The following is a 25,713-nucleotide window of genomic DNA, read 5'->3' on the forward strand; positions in this document are numbered from 1 at the left end:
TTTGGAGCTACAGCAAATGAGAGCAGCTCTACAAATGAACTGAGATTTACACACAAATATTTTTGAGCTATTCTAGTACGCCCGACCAATACAAAGAACAGTTTTAAGGTTAGGATAATGTCACTATTCAACTTTTCACAGTTCTTTAGTAAGTGTACAGAGCAATGTTGGTTTAAAATGGCAATTTGAAGGTTGGATATTTGTGGATGTATTGTGTATTATTAATTTAAGAGGTAAATTAAGTCCAGTTTAATGTTACTATTAAAAAGACGGTTCTAATTGAAATACTTTTTTTTGTATTGTCTCGTTTGGTTACATAAATGTGAGCATTTGATACAGACACAGGATCGGTTGCTTGAGGGCCTCATATACCTTGGGTCAAAATAATGAAATCCTGGACCACGCTTAATGTAACATTAACAGGTCAGCAAGTTTTCCCTATTTGAACACCAACAAACTATCCACACAGGGTTCTTCATTTCAGGAAGCTTATCATCCATCTGCTTTTAACTCTCTAGCAGAGATGCTTTCTTTTCCTTTGCAGGAACTGTTGGATTTGGTGATGAAGGCCAGTTTGCTTGTTGCTTCAGCTTTCTCAGCATATTCATGATTTCTCAAGGGCATAAAGGTTTCTATCCTCTCTTCTCTCTTAACCATACAGCTCTGTGAAGGCCTTTCTATGCAGGTCAAACGTATGTTACTCTCTCTTTCGCTTCTCTTCATCCAGGTAGAAAAAATTACTTTTTTCTTTGCGAGTTTGTTGTGCAGAAAGTATGAAGTTAACAGTGTGTGTATTTTTTCTGATGACCAAATTGTTTGCAATAACTCATCAAACCACCTGCTTGTGAAAGTGAAGGGATTATTGTTAGCACCAAAGCAGCAGCAAACACCTCTCCAAGTGTACCTGGACACAGACATCTGTAATAGAAGATGCAAAGCCAGGGGAAACAGAGTGCCTGTGTCTGGCTTTGCCATGGTAACAGACTAATAGGGGCTAGCCATTTTTGGGAGGAAATAGGGAGGTATTTGTTGGTAGGTTGGAAGATGGGGATTTTCTTTTGTGTTGTGTGTAAACATTTCGTACAATCTAAATTGAATTTTCTTCTTTTCTTTAAAGGTCACCTATTGTGCAAAATCCACTTTTTCATGTCTTTTATACATAAACATGTGTCCCCTCTGTGTAAAAAGATTCTGAAAGTTTCAAGAAAAGAGATTTGCTCACTTTTTGTCCTGATCCATTTATATACAAACCTGTCTGAAAATGTACTTTTCAGATTTTGGCCACTTTGTGATGTCATGTTTTTTTGGCTTGTGTAACCATTAGCCAATCGCCAATCACCAACCAAGGTAACCCCGCCCCCCCCCCCCCCCCCCCCCCCGCCCCTTATCACCTGAATCTCCTCCTAGAGCACCATTGTGTTTTTTTTTAACCAAATATCTCTCAGAGGGGCGTGGGGAGTGGCTCCTTATTTTCATCTAAAGTAACAGACAGAGAATCAGCACTTTTGAAACAGGGCTGAAACAGAGGGGATTATGGGATGCTACAATGATCTGTTTGGTATTTAGAGCCAAACACTTCAGAGACATGTTTGTATATATCTGAGACCTATAATATATTGATGAAAAACAGTATAATAGGGGACCTTTAAAGGGAATAGAATATGCGCAAAAATATTTGGCATGGCATTAGATAGTTAATTACGTAAACAAAAAATTATACAATGTACTTATTAATAAAAAAGATTAAAAGAGAGATAACAGTGATGACACTCAAACTAAACTGTACCTGACAGGGTTGCTGGTGAGGGACACTCTCAGTGAGTCTAGACAGGCAAACAGGCGTTCGTCCATCACTCCAGACTTCAGCTCTCCCAGAAACTCCTGGGGAGATATCTGATGGCTGCTTCTCAAGCTACCCTGGAAGAAAGAGGAAGAATACATCTCTTAGCCATGGCAAAAGTTTTCAAGACAACATGAGGCCAAAAATATAAACTGAATAGTCAATACACATTCAGAAAGACCATTGTTGACAGTTTTATAAGTGGATTATAAAAGCACAAATGTGCCGAAGGATTATTTTCCAGTATTGCACTTGTCTCCTTATAGCCCTGAAAATCAATTTAAGCCTCGTCGTCTAATTGAAAAATGTTCATTCTAATAATCCTCGTCAGATGAGTGTGTATTTGTATTCTTCATTGGAGCAGCAGCATTAATGTTGTAAGAGAATTGCACTCAGAAGAGCAGATACCTTTGCCTACACTGCAGAGTGTAATAGTTACAAAGGAGCAGAGAGAAAACATGGTTTCCTGTACAATACTAAAAATAACAAGGTGAAGTATGTTCTCCAGTTTTAATCTTTTCATGTTTTTATAATATTTAGAACCAGTTTGAATGAGCTGGATAAAAGAATATGAGCAGCATTACAGACTTCAACTTGGGCTGTGATTGCTAACTTTAAGCTAAGACAATCCATAAATGTAATTATAATGTATAAAAAAAGGTTGCTCTTTAAAATTGTAGTACAGCATATTTGGCATGTTACAGTAGGAAATCACAATATATCAGATCCTTTTCAAATCAATTCTAATTTTTAAGCGTTTTTCCTTTATTGAATTCAGGAAGCTAATCATGTTTACACATTTGTTAGAAAAGGGTGCGAAATGAGAATGAGAGAGATGGATTCAAGGTTTTTTTCCAAGGTTTAAATGGTGTCTGATCGTATCACTTGTGCAATAAGATAGTAGCTTTATTTATATGGAATTACAGGCTAATCAGCAACTGAACAAGACATACACAATTAGATACTGTAAGTAGGGGTGCAACAACTAATCGATTAAAATCGATGACAATTCAGTCGTCGATTCGTTGGTGACGTCATAACTCCATAGCTCCAACGTTATCGGTCTTTTTATCGGTACTGGACACATTTAAAACATATGTCATATGCATTATTGGTACATAAACATTATATTGCAGTATTAGTGTCGCCAACTCCGTTTCTAATATGCAATAAGACTACAAAATGCGTCTATGATGTATTTTCGATCTTTCCAATCCAGACCAGAGATCTCTCTCCCCTGTCTGTGTGTGAGGGGGCGGGGCAGTTTACACACGCAGCTGCTACATGCATGCAACACACACACACACGGCAGACATGGCGGAGAGAAGCGCTCCAAGGTGTGGTTAAATGTTACCCTTGTCGATTTGGACAATGCTCGTTGCCAAAAGTGCAATAAGAGTTTAGCATGTAAGAGGCGGTAACACGAGCAATTTGTCTCAACATTTTGCAAAAGTGAACGTTATATCTGCAGCAAATCTGTATCTGCTCGTTGTACCCCCGTTTTTAAAAGATTTGGATACGGAGGAAAAGAGAACGGTTTTATTTTCTGACGCTGCGTGAGTTCCCCCGACACACATATTTATGTATAAAGACATAAAAAAAGTGCATTTTGCATGATAGGTCCCCTTTAAATGTAGATATAAATGTATAATTTTAAAGTTCAATAAATGGATGTTTTCAAAGTCAATGAATAATCGTATTTAATAATCGTGATATCAATATTGACCAGAAATAATCGTGATTATGATTTTTGCCATAATCACACAGCCCTACTTGACAATGTGAAAAAGGTTATCTTTTATCTGATCTGCAATCCTTGATTTAAAATGTTGACGGACCGATTTTGTATTTTTGTAGTTTACTAAAATATGTATTTTTGAATCAAGTATTCATCTTTATTCTCTTCATTGTTAGTTTCCACGTGCCTAAAACAACCTCAAGCTAAATCTAAAAGTTGATGGCTAAATAACAGCATTTGAGAAATTGTGCATGGCATAATCCGAATAATCGATAAATCGTTTCATTAATCGATAGATTAATCGATTATCAATTTATTCGTTTGTTGCAGCCCTAACTGTAAGTCTACCATGGGCGAATAAGAGTAAAGTTATTGGCTTTTTTACAGTTAGTGGAAACTATAAAGCAGAGGTGTGGACCAGGGCCGGCCCTGACCAATTTGCTGCCCTAGGCAAGATTTTAGCTTGCTGACAATCCTTGAAGGCAGGGGCGGGTCTTTATTTAGCTGGGCCACCATGCGGCCAATCATATGCGAGGACACACTAGGATCATACCATTATGTGAAAGAAGGGTGGGGGGCACAGCAGGTGTAGTGGTACAGCTGCACAGAGCGACAGGGAGACGGATTTAAATGGAAGCGCGTCGGAAAAAGTCACGAAATTAGCGAAAACCGAAAGAATAAGCAGCATCTGGCTGCATTTCAATGATATTGGAGAAAGCAAAGCTGAGTGTAGGATTTGTAAAAAATGAAAATAACCTTCAGAGCAGGTTTTCTTTTTGGTAACCACTGAGGATTTATTGTCAGAGGTGGGAGAAGTTCAGATCTTGTACTTGAGTAAAAGTACCAGAGTGTAGGAATACTCTGTTACAATAAAAACTCCTGCATTCAAAATGTTACAAGTAAAAGTACAAAAGTATTAGCATCAAAATATACTTAAAGTACCACCTGCAGAGGGACCTAGATTCGGGTGTTCTTTTCCCCATAGAGACCGCCTCGCTGCACATTATCTCTTGCATAAAGATAGATTGTGGGTCCCTTATAACATGTTGTACAGACTGGAAATACACATTCTGGTCACCTCAATATCAGGGATCTTATACATTAAACTCCTTCTGAATCAAACCATCACAGTAGCCTTACCTTACTGATCCCTCTTAAAATAGAAAAAATATATATATTTAAAATGATGTTTCAAATTGTTGTCATGAACAGAAATCAAACTAATTAACTGACAGCCATAATTGCTCACACTGCAGGGTTCTATATTATTGCTAAGTATCACATGGAGATAACATGGATGTTTTTTTTTTAATATATATATATATATATATATATATATATATATATATATATATATATATATATATATATAATTATAATTATAATTAAATTAATTAAAGGTCACCCAATCTCAACAAACCTTAGGTAGAGGGTTTTTATAATGTACCATAAATGCATTTCATATGACTGACACGTACAGTATAGCAAATTACAGGCATCTCACACACTGGGAAATATACACGACAAAGCTTCTCCTTTCTAAGTCTGGGAAACCACTTGCAAGACAATTAAAGCTGAAGCTTTTTTGTTTGTTTTGGAAGATGGTGTAGCGAGAAAGATACAATTATTCAGAATAACAATTAAGCTGCACCAATGCCAGAACTGGAGGCTGGAGTTTGTGCAACCTGCACCTGCATGCCGATCTAGATCCCTCCGCTTCGCGTCGGGCTCCTGATCAGCCTGTCGGTGTTCTTTTCCCCATAATCACCGCGTCGATGCACATTATCCCTTACATAATACGCAAAACAATCTCACTCAAAAATGTTATCTTCAAAAAATAGAAGTTCTAAAAATGCATTAAAAAACTTTAATTAAAAGAAAAGGTTTTTCAAATAATAATACATTGTATATACTTGTTTAAGTACTGAGGGTTTAACATGCATTGTTTAAGCTCTATAAAAAGTATAATTATGTGTGTATATGTATATATATATATAAAACACACACACCAGGGCTGCCAACATTTGAGTTCAGCTTGGAGTGAGATTTTATTTTTGGTGAACCGAAAACATTTATTGAACATGTACAAACTAGGGTTTCCCATTAATATACCGGGCGCTACAATGGAATACGCACATACACAGTGTACCCGCGACTCTTACAATGAAGGCTCGATAATCAGCTCACGGCATATAGGTGTAAGTAGAGTTAAAGTGCTATTTTTCAATTTAAATATTGAAATTAAATGCATCAATCTGGTGCACTTTGAGAGCAACATGAATTTATGGATCTCTCAACACCCATATGAAACAGAACTGTAAACAGATTTTCTTTTTCTTTATGGATATTTTACAAATCACTCACCTTTTAAACTGTATTCTTGTTTTACTGTCATAGAGTTTTTCATTTATTCTCATAAATGGTGACCAAAACGTTTGAGAGCCACTGAGATAACTATCTAAACAGAGTCCCTTACCTCACTGAGCTGTAGTTATCTCTCATTCTGACAGGACAGAGCTCTCCCTTTCCTTGTTTTAGAAACAGCTTCTAATATCCGTTAAGCTAACCAGATGCTAACAACAACAATGCAAATAGTGAGTTTGGTAGAAATATACTGTATAATAGTAAAGTTATTTAAGATGATTTTACATTATAAATATTCCCCAAAATGATTGACACACAGGAGACTATTGATGTGTGTAGTGAGTTTGGTAGTAATAAGCTGTATAATACTGATTGAATATTATTGTATTCTCTTTTTTCGGAGTTGCACTTTGCAGACGGTCCCTGAGCAGTGAGCACTCGTTTCTACTCAGGCGGATAGAGACCAATGTAACGTGTCCAGCTCGGAGGACGGCGCGTATTGGCTTTTTTTAAATCAAAATGTGATTGTAGTTCGTTGTCAGCCTTACCACGGTACTTAGGAGACGTCATTTGTGTCTGAATAACGTTTTTTTCATGAGTTATTGATCCGTGAAATCAGAATCTCCCAATATCGGTCCAACTTTACTGAACTAAGCAAGAAGACCGTCTGATTTTGTAGACTGCTCGGTTTGCTGTTGCTTCACTTTATTTTTATATACATATACATTTATTTTGGACGAAAACTTAGCGTGAGGAAAGGCAAGTGTGGCGTGATTGCGTGAGATATGGGTTAATTGCGTGACTCTCACGCTCAATGCGTGAGTGTTGGCAGCCCTGTATACATATACATACATACACACAGTATATGCACTTGGGCATGTGTTTATCTTACAATTACCAGCTCTGTTAACAATCAATGACTTTAATTAAGGTCTAAGCCACACTTTGAATTTGGGAAGCCGTGGTTAATAATGTATGCTTGATCAATGTTAAACTAGAGACAGTAAGCACCTGCCTTACATTTCCTAATACTATTTGATTAAAAGTCTCTGAGACTTGCTAGCAATCAGAAAGTCAGGGTCAACTGAGCTCCTCAGTACTGCCGATTCACATTAAACTGTGTTCTCAATAGAAAATGTGTAAGATACCCACTTGATGGGGAAAATAAGATGGCTGAAGCTTCAGCACAGCTTTGGCAGAACTTCATAATGCAATTTGTGCACACTGTGGAGTTTGATCCACATTGATTGTGCATATGCCAGTTGAGTAGCACTTGAAATGTTTTAGCTCTATGAAACCTGATGTACTTATATGATTCTGTTTTCTTCAAGTTTGTATTTTTTTGGTCGAACGCACTTATTGTAAGTCGCTTTGGATAAAAGCGTCAGCTAAATGCAATGTAATAATAATATGGCAGCCATCATTAAACAATTGTTAAGGAGACCATTTACACTGACCATTAACTCTTTAGATGCACATATAGGCATGTAAATATTGTGTAAGGCACAGTAGACTTGAACAAGTGTATCTGTGTATAAATGTCTTCCTTTGCAAGAAATAGCCAGAACACTGAATTTGTTTGTATTATCTAATATCTATATCTATATCTTGCCACTCTCCTAAGCCGTGGTGACATGGTGCATCACAAAGACAGAGCAGAGACATTTAAAAAAGGTAACACCAAGTAAAGCCCCATTTCATACACAGCAGGGTAAGTGCAGACACCTTAACACAGTGGGGTTTCTAGAAGAAGTAGAATCATTTTTGTTTTTTTCAAGACCACTACTGCTACACAAAACACTGGCAAAGGTCAACAAACATTTTGTGTAACACAATACATGACACACGTCTCTCGTGGCGAGGAAGTCTATCTCTGCCAGATATAGCATAATACAATGCAACTCAGTATGGTGGAGATGGGCAGATGGTACCGGAGCTTGTTCCTCTCCTGTGAAGGTCACCGTTTCAATACAATGAGCCAGACCTTGTATCAAATGGAGAATATGACACTTCATCCACTTTGACAGTTTTTTTATTTTGCAGCTAGCCTTTGTGAAAGGACTTTCAGTATGATAAGAGGAGGAGAATAATTGAAAATTAAAGCTGTATATATTAGAAAGAGATAATAATAATAATAATAATAATAATAATAATGCATTACATTTTTTTTATTAGAGCGCTTTTACAGGTGCTCAAAGCGCTATAATAATGATAAGTATTATAACATTTCTACATTTTACCAAGTTATTTGATAAATATTATGAGCATTTCATCTTAATCATTCTCCAACTAAAGAATGAAGTTAAAAATGCATGAGCACACAGTGAACACCAATATTTACATTTCATCTAGGCTTATTTGCACAAGATCTGCATATAATGCATCACAATCAATCAAAGTGTATTTATATAGCCCGATATCACACATTTTACATTTGTCTCAGGGGACAATTTCAACAGAAAATAATTGTAATAAATGTAATAATAGCACGCAATCTTCTTGGACTTTTATTGCACAGGAGGCTTAAACAATTAAAATCAGCGAGTGATGTCCTGACGGGCTGCTATAACTATAAAAGCAACCACTTGTCACTGCTTGCTGCGATTCAAAGCCCCAAGCCTTGAATATTCTTTGCATAAACACAATGAAAGCCCCATGGCTCCAAAAGGCTTCCTGCGCCCGTTACAATAGCTTAACCTTGAGCGTATTATTGCTTAAGGGCCTGGCATTAGTCTTATTATAACATCAGAGCCTGGCCAGCCTCATAAAAGAATGCTCATTCTATCATGGTCTGAAGTAATTTAAGAATAAAAAGCAGAATTACATCCAGCCTGCCGAGTAAACTGCACCTACTGCCACAAGATGTTAACTCAGTAATTACCCAAATGAGAAAGATGCTTTATGTCAACATGTGTGTATTCATAAGTCTTAAACATGCAATGTATCTTAGCCTGTAAATGTAGCATTATGAACAAATTATGTTTAGAAGGGTGTTAATGTGTTGCCTTTTGGCCAGTGGCAACATTATTTCACCATGCTGGTAAACAAATGCCGGCATATAAACAGACTGGTCCCCATGGTAACTAGAGATGGACAGCCTCAGGCAACTTGGAGGGATGTCTGATTATAGCAAATGTAATCAATTCAAGTCATTGTGCCACTGCTCACATATAAATATTTGTAAAACATGTAAGATGATAATAATAATAATAATAATAATAATAATAATAATAATAAGATAATAATAATAAGATAATGTCAGTTGTCTGCAAAACAATGAGAGATTAATTCAGCATTGGTTGACTTCTGTGACATCTGTTAACAACAGTTTACTTAGATTAAGAAAATCCATCTTAAAAAAGGTTAATATGAAATCAAATCAATACAATAAACACCTCATGTAGGCTACATTTTCATTATTATTCAAACCAAGTCTCACAGACTGAACCCATATTAACTCTGGACACACTGGGGTAGATATTTAATGGATATCACATATATCACCGCAGGGAGTGTTATTGGTGGTCGGAGAACATTAATGTAAAGTATGGCCTATGTTGGTCTGGGAGAGAAACAATGGTCCATAGTTTCCATTTCTTTGGAGATTTAATCCTTTTTCTCTGAACTCTAACATTTATATCACCCTCTATCAAGAACCGTCTGTAGGTTTGAAGGGGGAGTAAAGGAAAAGCTTAAGGCTCAAAGCAGAAACTTTGAAGGAAGACCACTCAACCATGATAGCAAACTCACAAAACATCATCAATTATCTTCCCGCACTCAAAAGTGTTGTCAAGAATGAATACCAAACCTCATCCATTTGTGTTGTGAAGTACTTTTACTCAAAAGGTATCAACAATTAATGTTGTGACGCACTATCAGCCAAAAGTAACAGAAATTAATAAAGCTTTAAATCTATTTTTGAACGGGGTGAGCTAACATAGATAAAAGGAGATAAAGAGGTTTAGGTGTACTTTATGAATGTAAAATAAAGGGTTCTTTGTGGCAGTGTACAAACATACAGAGAAACATATTCTACTAAATGCAACAGTTTATGCAATTATAGTTTTCCATAGTCATATTCATTATCTACTGTTGCATCTGAAACAGCCCTCAGCCTGACTTCTGGCACGGTGCCTGGAGGACTGTAAGCCCCGCAGCTCTATGGTGAGTGGGCTCGATCGCTCCACAACATCAGACAATCCTCACTTATTTGTTGTAAATATTTAGTAAATATCATTTCAAGTACTGTTTTATACAATATGGTTAGATTTATTTCGCATTTTGTTTTGAATCTGTTAAATATTGTTGTCCTCGACACAGTTGTGTGTATTTCTACCAATATGTCCGAGAGCAAGTGTTACTACATCTCCAGATAGACATGACAAGACAAATGATATCGCACTGGCGTGAGGTCAAATTACTTTTTCATATTGAATGATCAAATTCCATCCTCCTCAGTCTCTCTCAGGCAAGGTCCCATGTGAGAAATCATTTTTCATTGAAAAATACACAGAATGATATAATATGTGCCGATGGTACGGGCGAAGCGATATGGTCTTAGTAAGTAAGGCAGCAAAAGATAAGGAAATAAACATTTTTTAAATAGTTTTTAAAAAACTTACAGTTTTGGAGGCAGTAAAAACATACTGGATGACCATGTCCCTCTTGGTGCTGAGGTCCTTGTCTCTCAAAGGGGTCTTTTTTTCCTCATTCAAGTTCATGTCCTCCTGAAAAGGAAAAATAAAAAAGGAAGATATAACTGTTTTGACATTTTAATTGGATAATTTAAAATGCAATGTTCTTTGAGGGTTTTTTTTATATTAGCAAACCTCTAGCAACCTGACTTGATTTGTTTTATCCAACAGCGTATTCATTATACGATACTTTAGCAATAAATGCTCAGGGCCAAAGTGTTAGCATAGACTGCTGATCCTTACCTAACAAATTAACTTTTTGCTATTAACTTTTATGTAATTAATTAAATATTGCAAAATCGGGCAAAAACTTTAGACAGTGATTTAATTCCTGAAATGGTATTAGTTCAATTGAGGGTGATGTCATATTAGAGGGTTAGACATTATTGCATGAACAGCAGAACAAAGTCCTATGTTACAGAGAAAGCCTGTTAGTATAAGAGTGTTGCATTATGGGAGAGCCTTAATGTGGTTGTGCGAGTGTCTACCTGACTGTTCATCTACAAAAAAGCATGTCTGGAGTTAGTCAGGCCCAAAAGTCTCAAGTAATTTAACTTCCTTGAGTTATCTACTTTCCAATGACGAGTGATTTCGGTTCTATGCAGGACATGAACAGTGTATTACAAATGAGTAAAGCAAACAGTCATCTCCCAACATCTCTACAGCAGTTCACCCAGCACCCACTCTGGTATCAAATAATGCCCTTTCGCAAAATAGCTAGCCAATAAAGTATTTGAAACACTAACAATCAGAGAAAATCTGTTTCTGGTCCTCAAGTGGAGGCAAGCATTTGACAAAAAAACAGGGTTAATAGAGAGTCTATTATTAGAACCATCATGCTGCTGAAAGATTTGTCATATTTGTCAAGCACTCCATTTTATCAAATAATTACATTTTTAAAAGTGTAAAAATGATTTCCTGTATTTATATGACACATTTAAAAGATTTTCAAAACAAGCCAAATCTTTACCATTTTAAGTCACTGTGGCTTTGTCTTGCTTTAAAATATTGGATTTACATCAAGTAACTATATTGGTTTTTTTAAGAAAGTTTATTACAGCTTAAAGAAAATTTGATTTATTTTTAATGCCAGTGACATAAAAGCATAAATATTAATTGTATGATGTTACACCTCATTGTCAGACAAAAGTTGATCATCCTCCGTCCCAAGTTTGAGCCTTTAAAAGAGTGATTCAAGAGATTGTGATGTCAATTAAGGCCTTATTTACGATGTACGATCGTTGTATTAAATGCCTTTAGAGGACTTCAAGGAACCCTGAAAAAGATATTGTACAATAACAAAAAAAAACCTACCATCATTTTTTCAAACAGAGCCAAGATCTCCTTTTCTGAGGTGATCTTTGATGAGAGATCCTCAAAGTGATGTGAGGTGGATGATGAAGCAGTGGACCAATCATTGGCATTTGGTTTAGGGTGAGATAACGGTGGCCGCTCCTTTTTACTCCCTGGGATCCGAATACTGGCGAATCTGTCCAGCTGAACAAACAACAATGAAAACACACTTCAAAACATGAAAAGTACAAAATAAATATAGTGATAAGTACACAGAAGATGCAAAGTGAACAGAAATTGTTAGATATTCAGAACAGATTAGCAACACTATTAGTTTATTAATGAGTAGGAATGTCACAATACCAGAAATTAACTAGTTTACACCAATATCTCAATACCCATTTAATAACACGGTAAAAACAACGAAAAAAGAGATTCCATGTACTTTAACATACACTTCTTTATTACTGCTTGTCTACTGGATTTGTTAAGAAGTTATACAGCTCATAATTCCCTCTCTATTAACCATTTACATATCTCCTTCTGAAATGTATTCCAGTATCTCAACAAGGTAATGTTATCATTTACATTAGCCTCATATAAAATGTTCAATAAATAGTTTGAACACAATCTCATGTTTGTCAATAGCACCTCTATTCACCGGCAGCTAACAGCTAACGTTGAGCAGCTTTCCTCCTGCTGATTCAACAAAGATTTGTTGAGGAAATGTAGCATTTTAAAGGAAGAGTAGGGTGTCCCCTGGTTGCATTAATAGTTTTATGCAACACAATCCCTGGTTCTATCGTCACAGTTAATCTGGAGCCCTGATGTATTTATGGCACATTTCTAAAAAGAAGAAACGCCCCTTTTTCTTTCTTTTTTTTTGCATTGACTTGGTTCTGGTAGTATCGTTTCTCATGACATCCCTTATGATGAGTTAGAAAAAAACGTATATTAGAATAAACAAAGAAAATACAATACACAGAACAGTTAACCACACGATGAGCAGAGCACTACCTAGAAAGTATGTAGAGTAAACAGTAACATTAGTAGATGAGACAGGCAGTCAGTGTTGCTCTGTGCCGTTAATAAATCCAAAGTCAGGCACAAAAGACAAGCAGATTAGATGACTTTTAGTGATGTTAGATGTTGCAGAGAATGACAAGAGAATAGAAAGCATCAACTTCTCAAATCTTACCACATCATCTGTGATGTTTCTAAAGGGTAAGTGCTAAAGGTGGGGAACAGAAAAAACAAATCAGGAAACAAAAATAACCTGCATTAAATGTTAAACATACAGCAGCCGAGAGCAGATTACTGTTATTATTTTTAAAAGACACATCTTTGATTGCTCACTTAGTGAAAAGTGTTGGTTCTTTAGATTCTGCATTAGAGAATTAACAAGGTAATGTTGTGGTGTTGTAGTTTTAGGAGAGAAGGATACAATAAAGTCTGAAGGGATAAGGACCTGGAACTCTTGATGCTGTTTTGTCCCCACAATGTTACACTCATACAAATAAAGACAAATATCCTTTAAATTGCCATCTATGGTTTAACTAGATATGATGTTAAGGTATGCAGTGGCTATCAAGGATTTGTTTTAATGGACCTAATGCTTGTCAGTTTAGTAAAGCCTAAAGCACTGCACATTCCCCAGGGGCATGTACTATCATCACCAAGCACAATGGGTGGGTGCCAAATGTCCGGACAAAAAGCGAAATCTTCTAGCTACACCCAGCAGGGCAGTTTAGCAAATGATTCAACATATGTTAAAATATCTCCACCAGATTGACATGGTGATCAACATCAAGGGGACTAAATAATTATAAAACTACCTAAAAGAAAGGCCTTCTCCAACAAGCTCCTTGTTGTCTGCGTTTTCCTAGACTTAATGTTCAAGTTACCATCTTTATTTCAAACAGGTATAAGGATTCAAAAAGGCCAAAGGAATGATCCTAATAAGGAATGGTAAATCAATACAGAAAATATTGAATTTCAAAATGTTTTCATAAAATGAAATGCTGAATGAAAAGCTGACATGGAAAGGTTACATTTTCTTCAAGCATAACAGCAGACGGTACAGAACCTCAGATAAATAAATCAATACACACCAGTGTTTAATTAATATAAAATGGCCGGGTATAAAATGTGTCAGCCTGTCAATAAGCCATCCCCCTAATGAGTGTTTCCAGATTAACATCGTACAACTTGGTTCAAAATGTGCTTGAAAGCAGACAGAGAGTTGACATGGGAGAATATTAATAAAATGACCCACCATAGGAATTAGTTGTCTCCACAGATCAGCTTGACAATTGTGCAAACTAATTGGACACAGCTGTCAAACTTTTACCATCAAATGCCCACAGCTTGACGAACCAGTGTAGTGCACTGTACTGTATGGAACAGCACCCAAGCTAAACATTAACTGTTCTGAAGTTATATTGTCATAATATGCTTAGTATTATATAGTGAGTATGCTCAAATGTAAATACCGGTAATCAAGATATCATGAAGTACATGAAAGAAAAACTAGCGTAAGGTTTACATTAAAGGTGGGGTAGGTTTTCAGTTTCAGAAACCGGCTCGAGATACACTTTTTGTTATATTCCATGGAATGCTCTTAACATCCCGATAGCAATGAATATCTTAAGTGCTTTGACCAAAAATCCATAAAAAAATGTCATCTCTGGAAGCCGTAATACTGTAAAAACTACAACCAATCTGTTTAGCCGGCCCGGCTAAACGGATTGGATTGCCGCCCTGTCTGTCAGCCTTCCATCTTGTGCACGCACAAATGTATCTTGTGCCCTCATTGGGCGTGCCGTCATTGGGCGTGCATTGAAGCAGTACTTCAATGACTCGCCAGCAACAGGCGGCCACTTTCACCATGGCAGAGTTAGGTTCAACATCGTCTACTGGTCGCAAAAGAAAAAATGTAACGGAGCAAATTCAGAACAAAAAGAAAGTGGAAAGTCAACCAGATTCAATATCGGAGTTGCTTTGGCTGTGTAGTATTGCTAACCTAGATGTGTTTAGCTTTGCCTGATATGTAACGTTAATGCAGCCTGCTCTCGCGGAGGAGGTGCTCTGTAAGGAAGTCTGAAGGAAGGGGCGGATTCTTTTTGGCTGTGTACTTTCAAATTTTAGTGCACTTGAGCCGGTTTCTGAAACTTACCTACCCCACCTTTAAGCATATAGAGTAGGAAATGAGGATGCGTTATTTCACACATCTCTACTTCCTTTCCCCTACACTTTGTGGGTGATAAAAGGACAAGCTGTCTTTCTTAACACTTTGCCGAACGTCATCATAATTGAGCTTTTCAACCTCATGGAAACGCAATTGAAATCGCAATTGGATTTTAGGGGCAACTCAACAGCGACCTAGAGAGATTTAAAATCTTGTCTCTTTCAATAGTAAACTGAAACTCAAGACAAAGGCTATGCCGCTGCTAATGCTTGTTTCATTTTAGAACTATATCTACTAGTTTGACAGCTTGGTCAAAGTGTCATGTTGCACTGGTCAAACTCATTTGAATGTGGTTAACATTGTTCAAATGTATGCAAAAAACAGACCGCAACCATATCACCACAACGATACACTGCACAACTGCTTCTCCTGCACTCCATGGGACATGAAAAGAAAACTTTTTCTATTTTGGATAGAATGCGCTGAAACTCCCTCCGACGCTGTATATGGAGGAAATGTGCCGTAAGAGCATAAGGGAACGTAATGCTAGAAGGAAAAACAGAAGCTGACAGCTGGAGAAAACCTACCCCAACAGCATCCTTCAACAACTGAACTTCTAGGTTACTTGTTGTCTCAGTCCTTTCACTGCTAACGCAAACAAGTGATGACCTAGTCCGAACAGTCAAATAAACCGTAGCAGTAACTTTGTCCTTAGTTCCGGCAGGATTAATGCAATAATATATGATTAGGACATAATGCCACGTAGATTTTCATTTTTTTCACAATTGTTGCTACTTGTTTTAAACAGTCTAACCCCAGGTTAATCAGCGCCTGTTAACAAATACCATTGTGGATGCCCTGAAGTCAGCTTTAGAGCCAGTTAATTAACTAGCAACGCTTTAGTGTTTGTTCAGATTATCAAGATCTCACTATTGCAACTCTTTTCATTAATAGACTAAATAGGCTGGCCTGACCACAGTCATTTGTCAATATCAGTAAATTCATTTTACTTTCAGCTATCACCCTGTTCATTTAATTAAACTCTGATAACATCTTTTTCAATTAACTGGGAAAACTAATTCAAGAGAAAAAGCTGATTTATAAAACATGGCGCATGCTTTCCAATACTGAAATAGATGTAAAAACAGAGAAGGGAGGCTTCATGGAGGTTGGGGGAAACAACATTAAAGAATTTCAGACCAAACCCAAAACAACATCCAAAGACATCTCATTTTGAAAACATATGTATAAGGGCAATTCCACAAACCTAATAGGGTTGTGAATTATCATGACAAGGCAAAAGTGAACACTACAAAGGTCTCCCCAATGGATGAAACAATAGTGCTTTGTCATCCTTGCCTTAAAATAAAGATTTAAATGAACATTTCCTGTAGAAATCCCCATTTTTTAACATAAGGGGTTCCTTTTTCTCCATGGTTGGGTATGTTCTAGGGCTAAAAATGTTATCTAAATATCATCAACATTTCAAAATGCCCAACATTTGTTTTCTAAACTTACAGTACATGGAGATGAAAAACAATTGTTTTACTGTCCGGTAAAAAGGTTTAAGGTTAATAGAATATGTAAATTGAGTGTGTCACATATAATTAATTCCTTTTGAGTTATTTGAGCATGTACATTCAGTAACATTGCCCTTGAACAATTAACATTTTCCCCAAACATTAGTTGTATAGAACAATGATAATAAACGCCCATTAATGAGACCATCAAATGTTATTAGAGCTTACACTGAAGATAACTGTTGAAAATGAACAGTCCTTCTCACCCTTTTTAACCTGCAATTACCAAAGGTCAAAACAGCATATCAAAAGAACATTAAAACCGTGCATTTACATGTCTTCTGTTCTATTTCTCTTTAATTTGATTATACTCGGCTAAAAAATAGCCACTGAACATAAAGTGGCCTTTAATAGCTCATCTACTTTCGACCAATTGCAGTAAATGTTGTGGTATTGCAGTGCCCCCTATTGATATGACTAAAATAAGGAATGCCCTTAACTGTGAAAAAAAATATGTACAACGTTTTTATAATAATGGTTTTAAATCATAAATGTTGTAAGACAGACCAATCTAAAGACAGAGATCAACTAAAGGCTGTACCTCAACAGGTACATGTATTATTTAGTGAGACTAAATAACAAGATGTCCTTTGGTTGAGTATTTCTGACAGTTAGTTCTATAGAACAAAATGGCGAGTAGTTAGACATTCAAGGCTATCTGGGAGGCAACATGGTCTCAGCTCAGTGCACTGCTTTTGGTCTGGTATATCACAAGAAGAACCAGAACAATAACTAAAAGCCTTAAATGTGTATTTCAGGTATTGTAAGGATGCGTAGCTTTTCTCTCTTGTTGACAATGGTGAAAACAATCTGGCTAGAATAAGCTGTCTATACTCTGTCTGTCCAAAAAGAAATATTTATATCGTCATTTATTGTATCCATCATTATTACTGTATTGTAACTTCTTTTTAGTGCGCATAAAACTAATCAGGGTAAAGTGATTTATTATTATATTTACAAAATTGATTTCTAATAAAATGTTTTGTGCATTAATTCTGAACGAGTAAACCATAACGTTACTTTTACACACATGTAGACATAGGATAATGTACATTGCCAGTCAATCTGAATGCTTTAACACACTAGAGCTGCTGTATATGAAACAATGAAATAACTTTTATTATGAATTGGCTCTATATAAAAATGACAAATATTATTCTGACATGAACCAAAACCAACCAGACTTTCAAGTGGCACTTAACTCTTATTGCAGTAGAGATGGTGTTTCTATTAGTGATAGTAAATGATAAGACTTTGGGATAACAGGCTGGATTGCAGAAACATTGATGCGCAAACCTTTTACTAAGATTGTAGACAAAAAATCTTTGAATCCCGTCAACAGGGTATTAACTTGTGTGAGCTCTCTCCTAAGAATGGGGTCAAAGGAAGGTTGAGCGTGCGTTAAGTAGATCTGTGTCATACACATGTCTCCTGTCTGACAGGTGGCTCTGTGTGTTGCTAAAGGAAGTCTGGATGCTGAGAAAGAGACTGCTATAGAATAAGTCTAAATGGCAACCAACACCTCCCTATATCGACCAGAATAATAAATCAGACATTCACCAGTCAGACACAATGTTGGTTGGTTTGTGATAGTAGGAAGGACATGGATTAGTGTAATGGTTAAACCCTGTGCTAATTTTAACCTTTTGATTTCCTACATGCAAATTCAACACAGTAATTGTTATTCTCAATAAAAATGATACACTAAAAGATTGCGTTGAGTACGAGCTATACTGAACTGTAAGCAAGATTATTCTGCGACAGATCATATGTCAAGTAAATCAAGTACACTAAACAGTGAAAACATTTCCACCTCAGTTCTGCAGCTTTAGCTGTGAATTGCTCAAACTTAATCCAGCTGAATATCTGTGTTGAAACAGTAAGAAATATAATACATTAATACAGTCATTATGACATACTAGATACTATATAGAAATATAGAAATAGCACATTTGCACGTGTGTGTGTGTGTGTGTGTGTGTGTGTGTGTGTGTGTGTGTGTGTGTGTGTGTGTGTGTGTGTGTGTGTGTGTGTGTGTGCGTGTGTGCGTGCGTGTGTGTGAATTCCACGGGTAGTACAAATGACGTAGAATTGTTGAAATGTTCACATGACATCATTTGGAAAAAATGAAATGGTTTCCTACCCCCACCCTATTGTAGTTGTACACTAACACGTCACTGCAGTCTTCATTTACAATAAAATAGAACATAACATACATACGTTACAGTTTAGTCTGCCATACTTACAAACTTTGGTTTGCGGTCTCCATCATCGTTTAATGTGTTGAGGTTGGAAGAGCCTTTCTTCTTGTGAGGTTTACTGTCTCGTCCGGAAGTGGGTTCAAACCGCTGATTATAACTATCCATGATTTTGACGTTACCTTAATGATTTCTCTCTATAGCAGATGGCCAGCCTTGATATGTATCTAATGCTCGCACACAACCTAAAAGTCTGAAGGACACCACCCACAAAAGTGCCTACATTACCACTAACGTTGTTAACTCTGGGTTAAAATCACATCGGTTTGTCAAAGTCAGAGACGTCCATAAGGATATGTTCACTCTCAACCAAAGAGTGGTCGAAAGATATCTCAACACCCCGTTTAGCTAACTAGTTAGCAACTTTGCTAAACTATCACTCACTGGCTGCTTTACTTAGCGCTAATCCAATTTAAGGACTGTCACGTAATGCGTGAGTTTCCGCGAACAGAAAGACTGTTGCATCCAACGTACCGTTGATGTCCTCTGAAAAAAGAGACCCTTACAGTAATTCAAAGCTCTATACACATTACAAACTGTAGCCGAAGCGTTGGCTGAATAAGTTATGGTGCAGATATTATTTTTTTGACAGACCCGCGCAATGAGAATGTCAGCTGAGCGTGTTTGATCTAACCAATAGCATCCACTGAGACACAAAAATGGCATCGTCATTGGCACAGCCCCCTCTGTGTACGGTTGAAAAGACATTCGATTGGCCGTATGGAGCTGTCAATCAGTTGCAGTTTGTACAAGGGTTGTTCGCTTTACACACCTGGGTCTCCCGTCGGTGTGATGGTTTTTGTAGCCTTATAAACTGTCATTCCTGTAGTGCCAAATATAATTTGCAGATTTAAATTGCATTACAATGTATCAATTTAGTGAAGTCTTTTAGGAATCAACCCACAGGGCACATTTTCATTATTGGAAGCTGCCAAAAACTAAATATATAATCACAAAACGCTTCAAAGTAGCCTACACATAATAGCCTATACATATAGTAATTTTATTGTAAATATATTTGCAATAAAACACACAGTCATCCAAAGAGACGCTAGAATTTGCATTATTTTGGAAGCCATTCTTAAAACTATTCATTTTCTTTTTTTGGAAAGCTTAATCTAATGTGGCATGGGTATCAAGTCGTTCCATCGTGTCAAAACATACATTGCCCTGAAAGCTTCAAACAATTGTGTGTAAGTAATAAAAGGTCATAAAGGCTGCAATTAGGTTCAATGAGAAATAAATTGGTTGGTCAAATAGCATTTCTTATTTTTAAGATATGCTACAGATGATTTTGTGTAGGCTATAGTATGTATTTTAGAATTTGTTTTACCCTCTTCACCATCCTAACCTGTGTTGTGCAGTGCTCTAAAAGCCTAACTTCTAATGCAAGCAGTTATCTGAAGTGTGGCTTGAAACTGTCTCTTTTTTTAAATAACCAGGCTGTTACACTGATGTTGTTGTTCTGTGTTTGACCATTTTAAAGTTAGCCTCAAGCCATATCCCAAATACCTTGTCTGATGCAAACAGCAATGATGTGATGTGATGTGATGCAACAAACAGACACTTTTGTGAGAACCTTCTCATGTGCTCTACTCAAACAGTGAAAATCTCCCTCAACACACACAGCATCTGAGCATTTTTTTCAATGTAAAGCCAATAAGGAACATCTGTGTTAATCTGTTCTGTATCTGTTATTAAAGCTCACAAATTAGAGAAATTAGAGAAAATATAAATTGTGTGGAAAAGGACATCAGTGATTGCTCTTGGTGGATGTTTTTTGTATGCTTATATTCAGTTGATGTTGTCATTAAGCAGTTATGCTTAATCATGCAGAATTGTCTTCCTGAAGACAATAATAGCCTAATGATGTTAATAGGATAACATGTCACAAGTAGTAAACCTTTACACTGCCTTTGTGCTTCCAGACAGCTACAGGCTTGCCAATCCTTCTTAAGACCGCAGCATTGGATTCAAATTATAATTAGATATGTGTACTCCACTGACAGTCACACTGTAAACTACTGTTTGATTGAAAGTCTCTCTAAAGAACATATCTTTGCCACTAGCAAAAACAAGAAGTCCACACTGTGGCTTCTTAACAAACAGGTTGCAGATGCCTTTTAGCTGTCATTCACTCAGTTATATTTTGAACATTCATTTTTTTTAAAGGCAGAGCTGTGATTCAGTTTAATTATGCTTCCACAATTAACATATACTAAATATGTAAATATGCGATTGACTGGGACACATTCTCACCAATGGGTAAACTGACATAATACAGAAAACTGGCATGTACATTTGGAATAAATAAAACATATGCTTTTTGTGTTCTTAGTTTGAAGTCAAATGTCACTATTAAATAAAAAATTCAGTTATAAAATCCAAAAAAAATTCTTAGACTTCAACCTCTTGAAATCTTCTTATCTTTCAAGACCTTTATTCCTTGAGTCCCTGGATGGCTGCCTGCATGGCTGCCTGCAGTGTGTTAACGCTCTTCTTCCAGCCAAAGACATGCCTTGTGGCATCGTGCCTTGCTAATCCTTCAAGACAACAAGAGATCTACCCTTCCAAATCACTCAAAGAAATGCCATGGGGATACCAATCCTGAGGCAAAAATAGTACAAATGTAAATGTTTGTGTATTGATAATAAAATTGATCTTTGTTATTTGAATAAACAGAAAACCCATCGCCTTGAGCTTGAATGTTGTTTTTTCATAATTGATTATTGTGTGCTTTATAAGAATGAGTATTTCAAGACAATATGTTCATAACATACACAATTACTAATACAAGTCAAGTACAGATTGTTTAAATAAAGTTCATTTACTCAAATAAAAGATCACATCATATTGTGAATGTTTCTTTTGTGCATAGGTTTTTTAAGAACTTACCTTACATGTTTATGTGTAACAGGGACAGTTATGTCTCATTTGTATATAATATATTATGTAAATATGTCTATATAATTACACAAAATCTGTGTTTATTCTTGTTTCATCTTGTGTTAATACCTGACGCAGTAGGACTCACATCAGTATGTGGAACTATAATTTTAGCGTGTACCCCTACGTTCCTTATGCATGTGACACTGTTCCCCTTTTTTTCGCGGGGTTCATGCATCGTTCTCCCCTTTTGATACTGATCTCTGTGGGAGAGGTAGGCGGCTCTTCAGCCAGAAGCAATTTCCGTGTTTTAGTGTCGACTTTATGCACTTTAAGTTACTTTTTATTACTTATTTTTGTTGTAGTGTCTCACGGGTGTTCACAATGTATTTCTGTGTTGTTTAATTTGTATAGGGGCACGTTAAAGAGAGTACTGACTGGAGAAATGTTTTCTTTCTGTCGCTGTTTCGTCAGGAGTGAAAATAAATGTACATCCTGAATGAAGCTACACGTCTGGGTCGTCGTCTTTCTACACAACACAACGCAGAGTCAGACACAGCCGGTTACACTTGGTGCCGTGACGACCCGTTGTATCCGCGACCAGCGCCGTCTGGTCCCCGGGGTAAAGCTGCTGCCCACCGGCGGGAAGAAGGAAAGACTGGAGTGTGTGTTTTTTTTTTCCTCTTTTTTTTTTTTTTTTTTCCCCCTCTCTTGCTGCGACGGCAGGTGCGTTAAAGGGACAGTGTACATATTCAAATTGAGAGATGCACTGAGTCTGAGAGGACACTTACCACTGAGTATATCTGTCTATCTGTGTTTTATCATTTTATTTTATTTTAGTGTTTTATCTCTTGTGGGTGGCTTTAAACTGTGTTTTGATTGCTTTGTGGGATTTTTTTGTTGTTGTCATTAACAATATGGATGTTAGTGGGCATGATGTCACATTTGGGTTGGGGAGGGGCCAGCGACTTAAAGGTAGTGAAAGATTTGGGTTCGCTAGTGATTTCAACCCGACATTAACACCTGCTGCAAGCTCCACACCTATTATGCAGCCAGACCGTAAACTTACACAAGTAGTATCTGTTGAAGCTTTTGGGGAAATGATAACAAGTTTGGCTAAACAGATAGGTGAGAACATATCAAGCACCATGCACCAGCCCAGTGCTGCCCAGCCTCAGTCTCCCACCAATCCACACCCGTCCCACCAGGCTGATTTGTCTCAATTGAAGGTTGTGGTGCAGTCAGACACCAAGGCTCCGCCTTACTTCAGGGGTGATCGTGCTGATGTATTTTCTATTCATGAATGGGAGGACATGATGAGATGTTACCTGAATAGAGTGAAATGTGACACTCACGTAGAAAGGTTTGATCTGATTATGTCAAGACTAACAGGTAAAGCCAGGGATGTGGTGAAAGTGTCAATCCGCAGCCGACCTGACTTGAGTGCGACCGACCTGCCCACAGCTGTGTTTGACATATTAAAGGGTAACTTTAGTGAGCTGTCATACTCTAACTTGCCCATGAAAGATTTTTACGGCACTGTTCCACGTGCTGGTGAAAGTGCTATGGACTATTGGATACGCCTTAACAAGTCAATAGATGCTGCGGACGAGTGCCTCCGGAGGCGAGGTAAATGTGTAGATGACCCCAGTGCAGAAGTGGTCTTGATGTTCATTAATCACTGTCCTGACCCCAGTCTCGCCATATCATTCCAACTGAAGGCACCTGAGCGGTGGACCACGGCTGAGGTTCAGGAGCGTCTGGACGCCCATATGAGAAATGTGAGAAAAACAGCAGCGCAGTCTCATAATGTGGTGGGTCTGTCAGTTTATAGTCAGAGCCCTGTGACTGATTCTTTTCGCCCTGTCAATCTGGGGATGTCTCAGGCCTCATTAGCGCACCAACCAGACCCCCCTCCCAACTCTCTACCGGCCGCTGCCCTTGCTTACAGTCAGCCTCAGCCAGACCATGCTAGGGTGAGTCCCCAAGTCTCCCCCTTATCCCTGCCTCTCTCTGCTGTCTCTGACCCAGCCCCTACCACCGTCAACCCACCTACTACCGACGCTGGTGTTCAACAGGTAGTTGCAATGTTTGACAGAGTTCTGGCTATGTGCAACGCTTCCCTTACAACCAGTCAAAGGCCAGACTACCATCAGCCAGGTAACCACCAACAAGCCCACCGTCAGAATGGTCAGCCAGGCAACCACCAACAAGTCCACCGTCAGAATGGTCGACCCCGTTACCAGCAGGCATCTGAGTCCTTTCCATGCAAGGTTTGTGGCTCCAGGGACCATTCAACCCATGCACACTGCAGGCTTTACAGATTATGCCTTAACTGCTTCAGTCCTGGTCACATAAGAAATCAGTGCCCACAGGCCTCTCCTTCCTCAGCCATGCCACCTTCTCCCTCCAATGCTGGTTTAAACTAGCCCGCCCGTGCAGTGAGAGGGATAGCATGGGCGGCACTAGTGACACCCTCAGTGAGGAAAATGACTTAAGATCAATATATGTGAACTGCTGTAGTAATCTTCCTGATGACAAAACTGTGATTGCTGTGGGTTCACATAGAGTTGAAGGAGCCAATGACTTGTTTTATACCCCAGTGTTAGTAGGGGGTCAGTCAACTTTAAGGGGGATGCTTGATTCAGGGAGCATGTCATGCACACTCAGCGAAGAGGCAGAGTCCAATCTTAGAGCTGCTGGTGTCCTCCCTTGTCCTCAGCCTGTGCCAGAGAAGGTGGTCCTAGTTGGCTGTGGTGGCCTTATGACACAACCCAGATGTATCTATGACCTGGAGATTGAGGTTTACGGTTCTAAATTCATTGTGCCAACTTTCCTTGTCCCAGGGCAGAGAGACGAACTCATTATTGGTAGCAACGTCATCAGGCCCATATTACAGAGGATGAAGTCTGATGAGAAGTACTGGGAGCTCATCCAGTCCAACACCTCAGACCCCGACTGTGAGCAGTTTCTTCAGTTGCTCAGCTGCATCACTCGTTGGTCTGGTCCTGAACTGCCTGACAAGGTTGGCACGGTCAAGCTACGGCAAGCTATCACTCTAGCACCACAGAAGGAGTATCTGGTGTGGGGAAAGCTACCTGGCAGTGTTCCTGTGTCCCCTGGGAGCACTGTCATTGTGGAGCCCACCTCCTCCCGTTCAGCCCCCAAAGACATTATTGTGGGACGGGTTGTGGCACCCATGTGGGGAGATCGTTGGGTCCCTATGAAGGTCCTTAACCCAACCAAGAGTCCCGTGACACTACGCCGCAATGCTAAAGTGGCCGATGTGTTTACTTGTGTCGCGATGGAAGACCTTCCCCTCTCTCAGGGTGTGAATAGGCCACAGACCAGTCAGGCAGCTGACCCTCCTCCCAACTCAGATGCCAGCTCTACCCACGCTCAGCAGCTTAAAGACTGTGGATTGGCAGACATCGACCTCGAAGGCTGTGCGGTGTCAGATGAATGGAAAAAGAGACTCTCTGAACTGTTGCTCACTTACCAGGATGTCTTCTCCAAAGACAAGCTGGACTGTGGGGAAGCGAAAGAGTTCGTCCACCAGATTCATCTCACTGATGATCACCCCTTCAGGCTACCCTATCGCCGTGTCCCTCCAGCACACTATCACAAACTGAGAGAGGTGCTGTCTGAGATGGAGTTGAAAGGCATCATCAGTAAATCAGTCAGTGAGTATGCATCGCCGCTGGTCCTTGTCTGGAAGAAGTCAGGAGAGTTAAGGATCTGCACTGACTTTCGCTGGCTTAATGCCAAGACCGTCAAGGACGCCCACCCGCTGCCTCACCAGGCCGACTGTCTTGCTGCCCTTGGTGGAAACGCCTTTTTCAGCACCATGGATCTCACATCGGGGTTCTACAA

The 25,713-nt window shown here is 38.4% G+C and overlaps 2 protein-coding genes across 7 annotated transcripts in view; one reads left to right on the top strand and one right to left on the bottom strand.

The window, feature by feature from the left end:
• Positions 1-25,713, bottom strand: part of LOC307028832 (protein diaphanous homolog 3-like) — a 218,784-nt gene that overhangs the window by 168,169 nt on the left and 24,902 nt on the right. For 3 of the 6 annotated variants that reach the window (XM_079664177.1, XM_079664176.1, XM_079664175.1), the window contains 3 exons: positions 11,951-12,133; positions 10,565-10,669; positions 1,787-1,917 (listed from right to left, as the gene is read on the bottom strand). In XM_079664177.1, coding sequence (XP_079520303.1) covers positions 1,787-1,917; positions 10,565-10,669; positions 11,951-11,956 — 242 coding nt within the window. In that variant the 5' untranslated portion in view covers positions 11,957-12,133. Of the gene's footprint in view, positions 1-1,786; positions 1,918-10,564; positions 10,670-11,950; positions 12,134-13,127; positions 13,161-18,942; positions 19,577-25,713 lie in introns of those variants that run through there. The other 3 variants (XM_079664174.1, XM_079664172.1, XM_079664173.1) reach the window with 2 other exon arrangements.
• LOC307029504 (uncharacterized protein) lies at positions 21,869-24,368 on the top strand. Its single transcript, XM_079665588.1, has 2 exons — positions 21,869-24,000; positions 24,040-24,368. The coding sequence occupies exons 1-2, from the start codon at positions 22,758-22,760 to the stop codon at positions 24,267-24,269; spliced, it is 1,473 nt and encodes a 490-aa protein (XP_079521714.1). The 5' UTR covers positions 21,869-22,757; the 3' UTR covers positions 24,270-24,368.

This window comes from Notothenia rossii (genome assembly GCF_949606895.1).
Source record: "Notothenia rossii genome assembly, chromosome: 2".
Classification (NCBI taxonomy): Eukaryota; Metazoa; Chordata; class Actinopteri; order Perciformes; family Nototheniidae; genus Notothenia; species Notothenia rossii.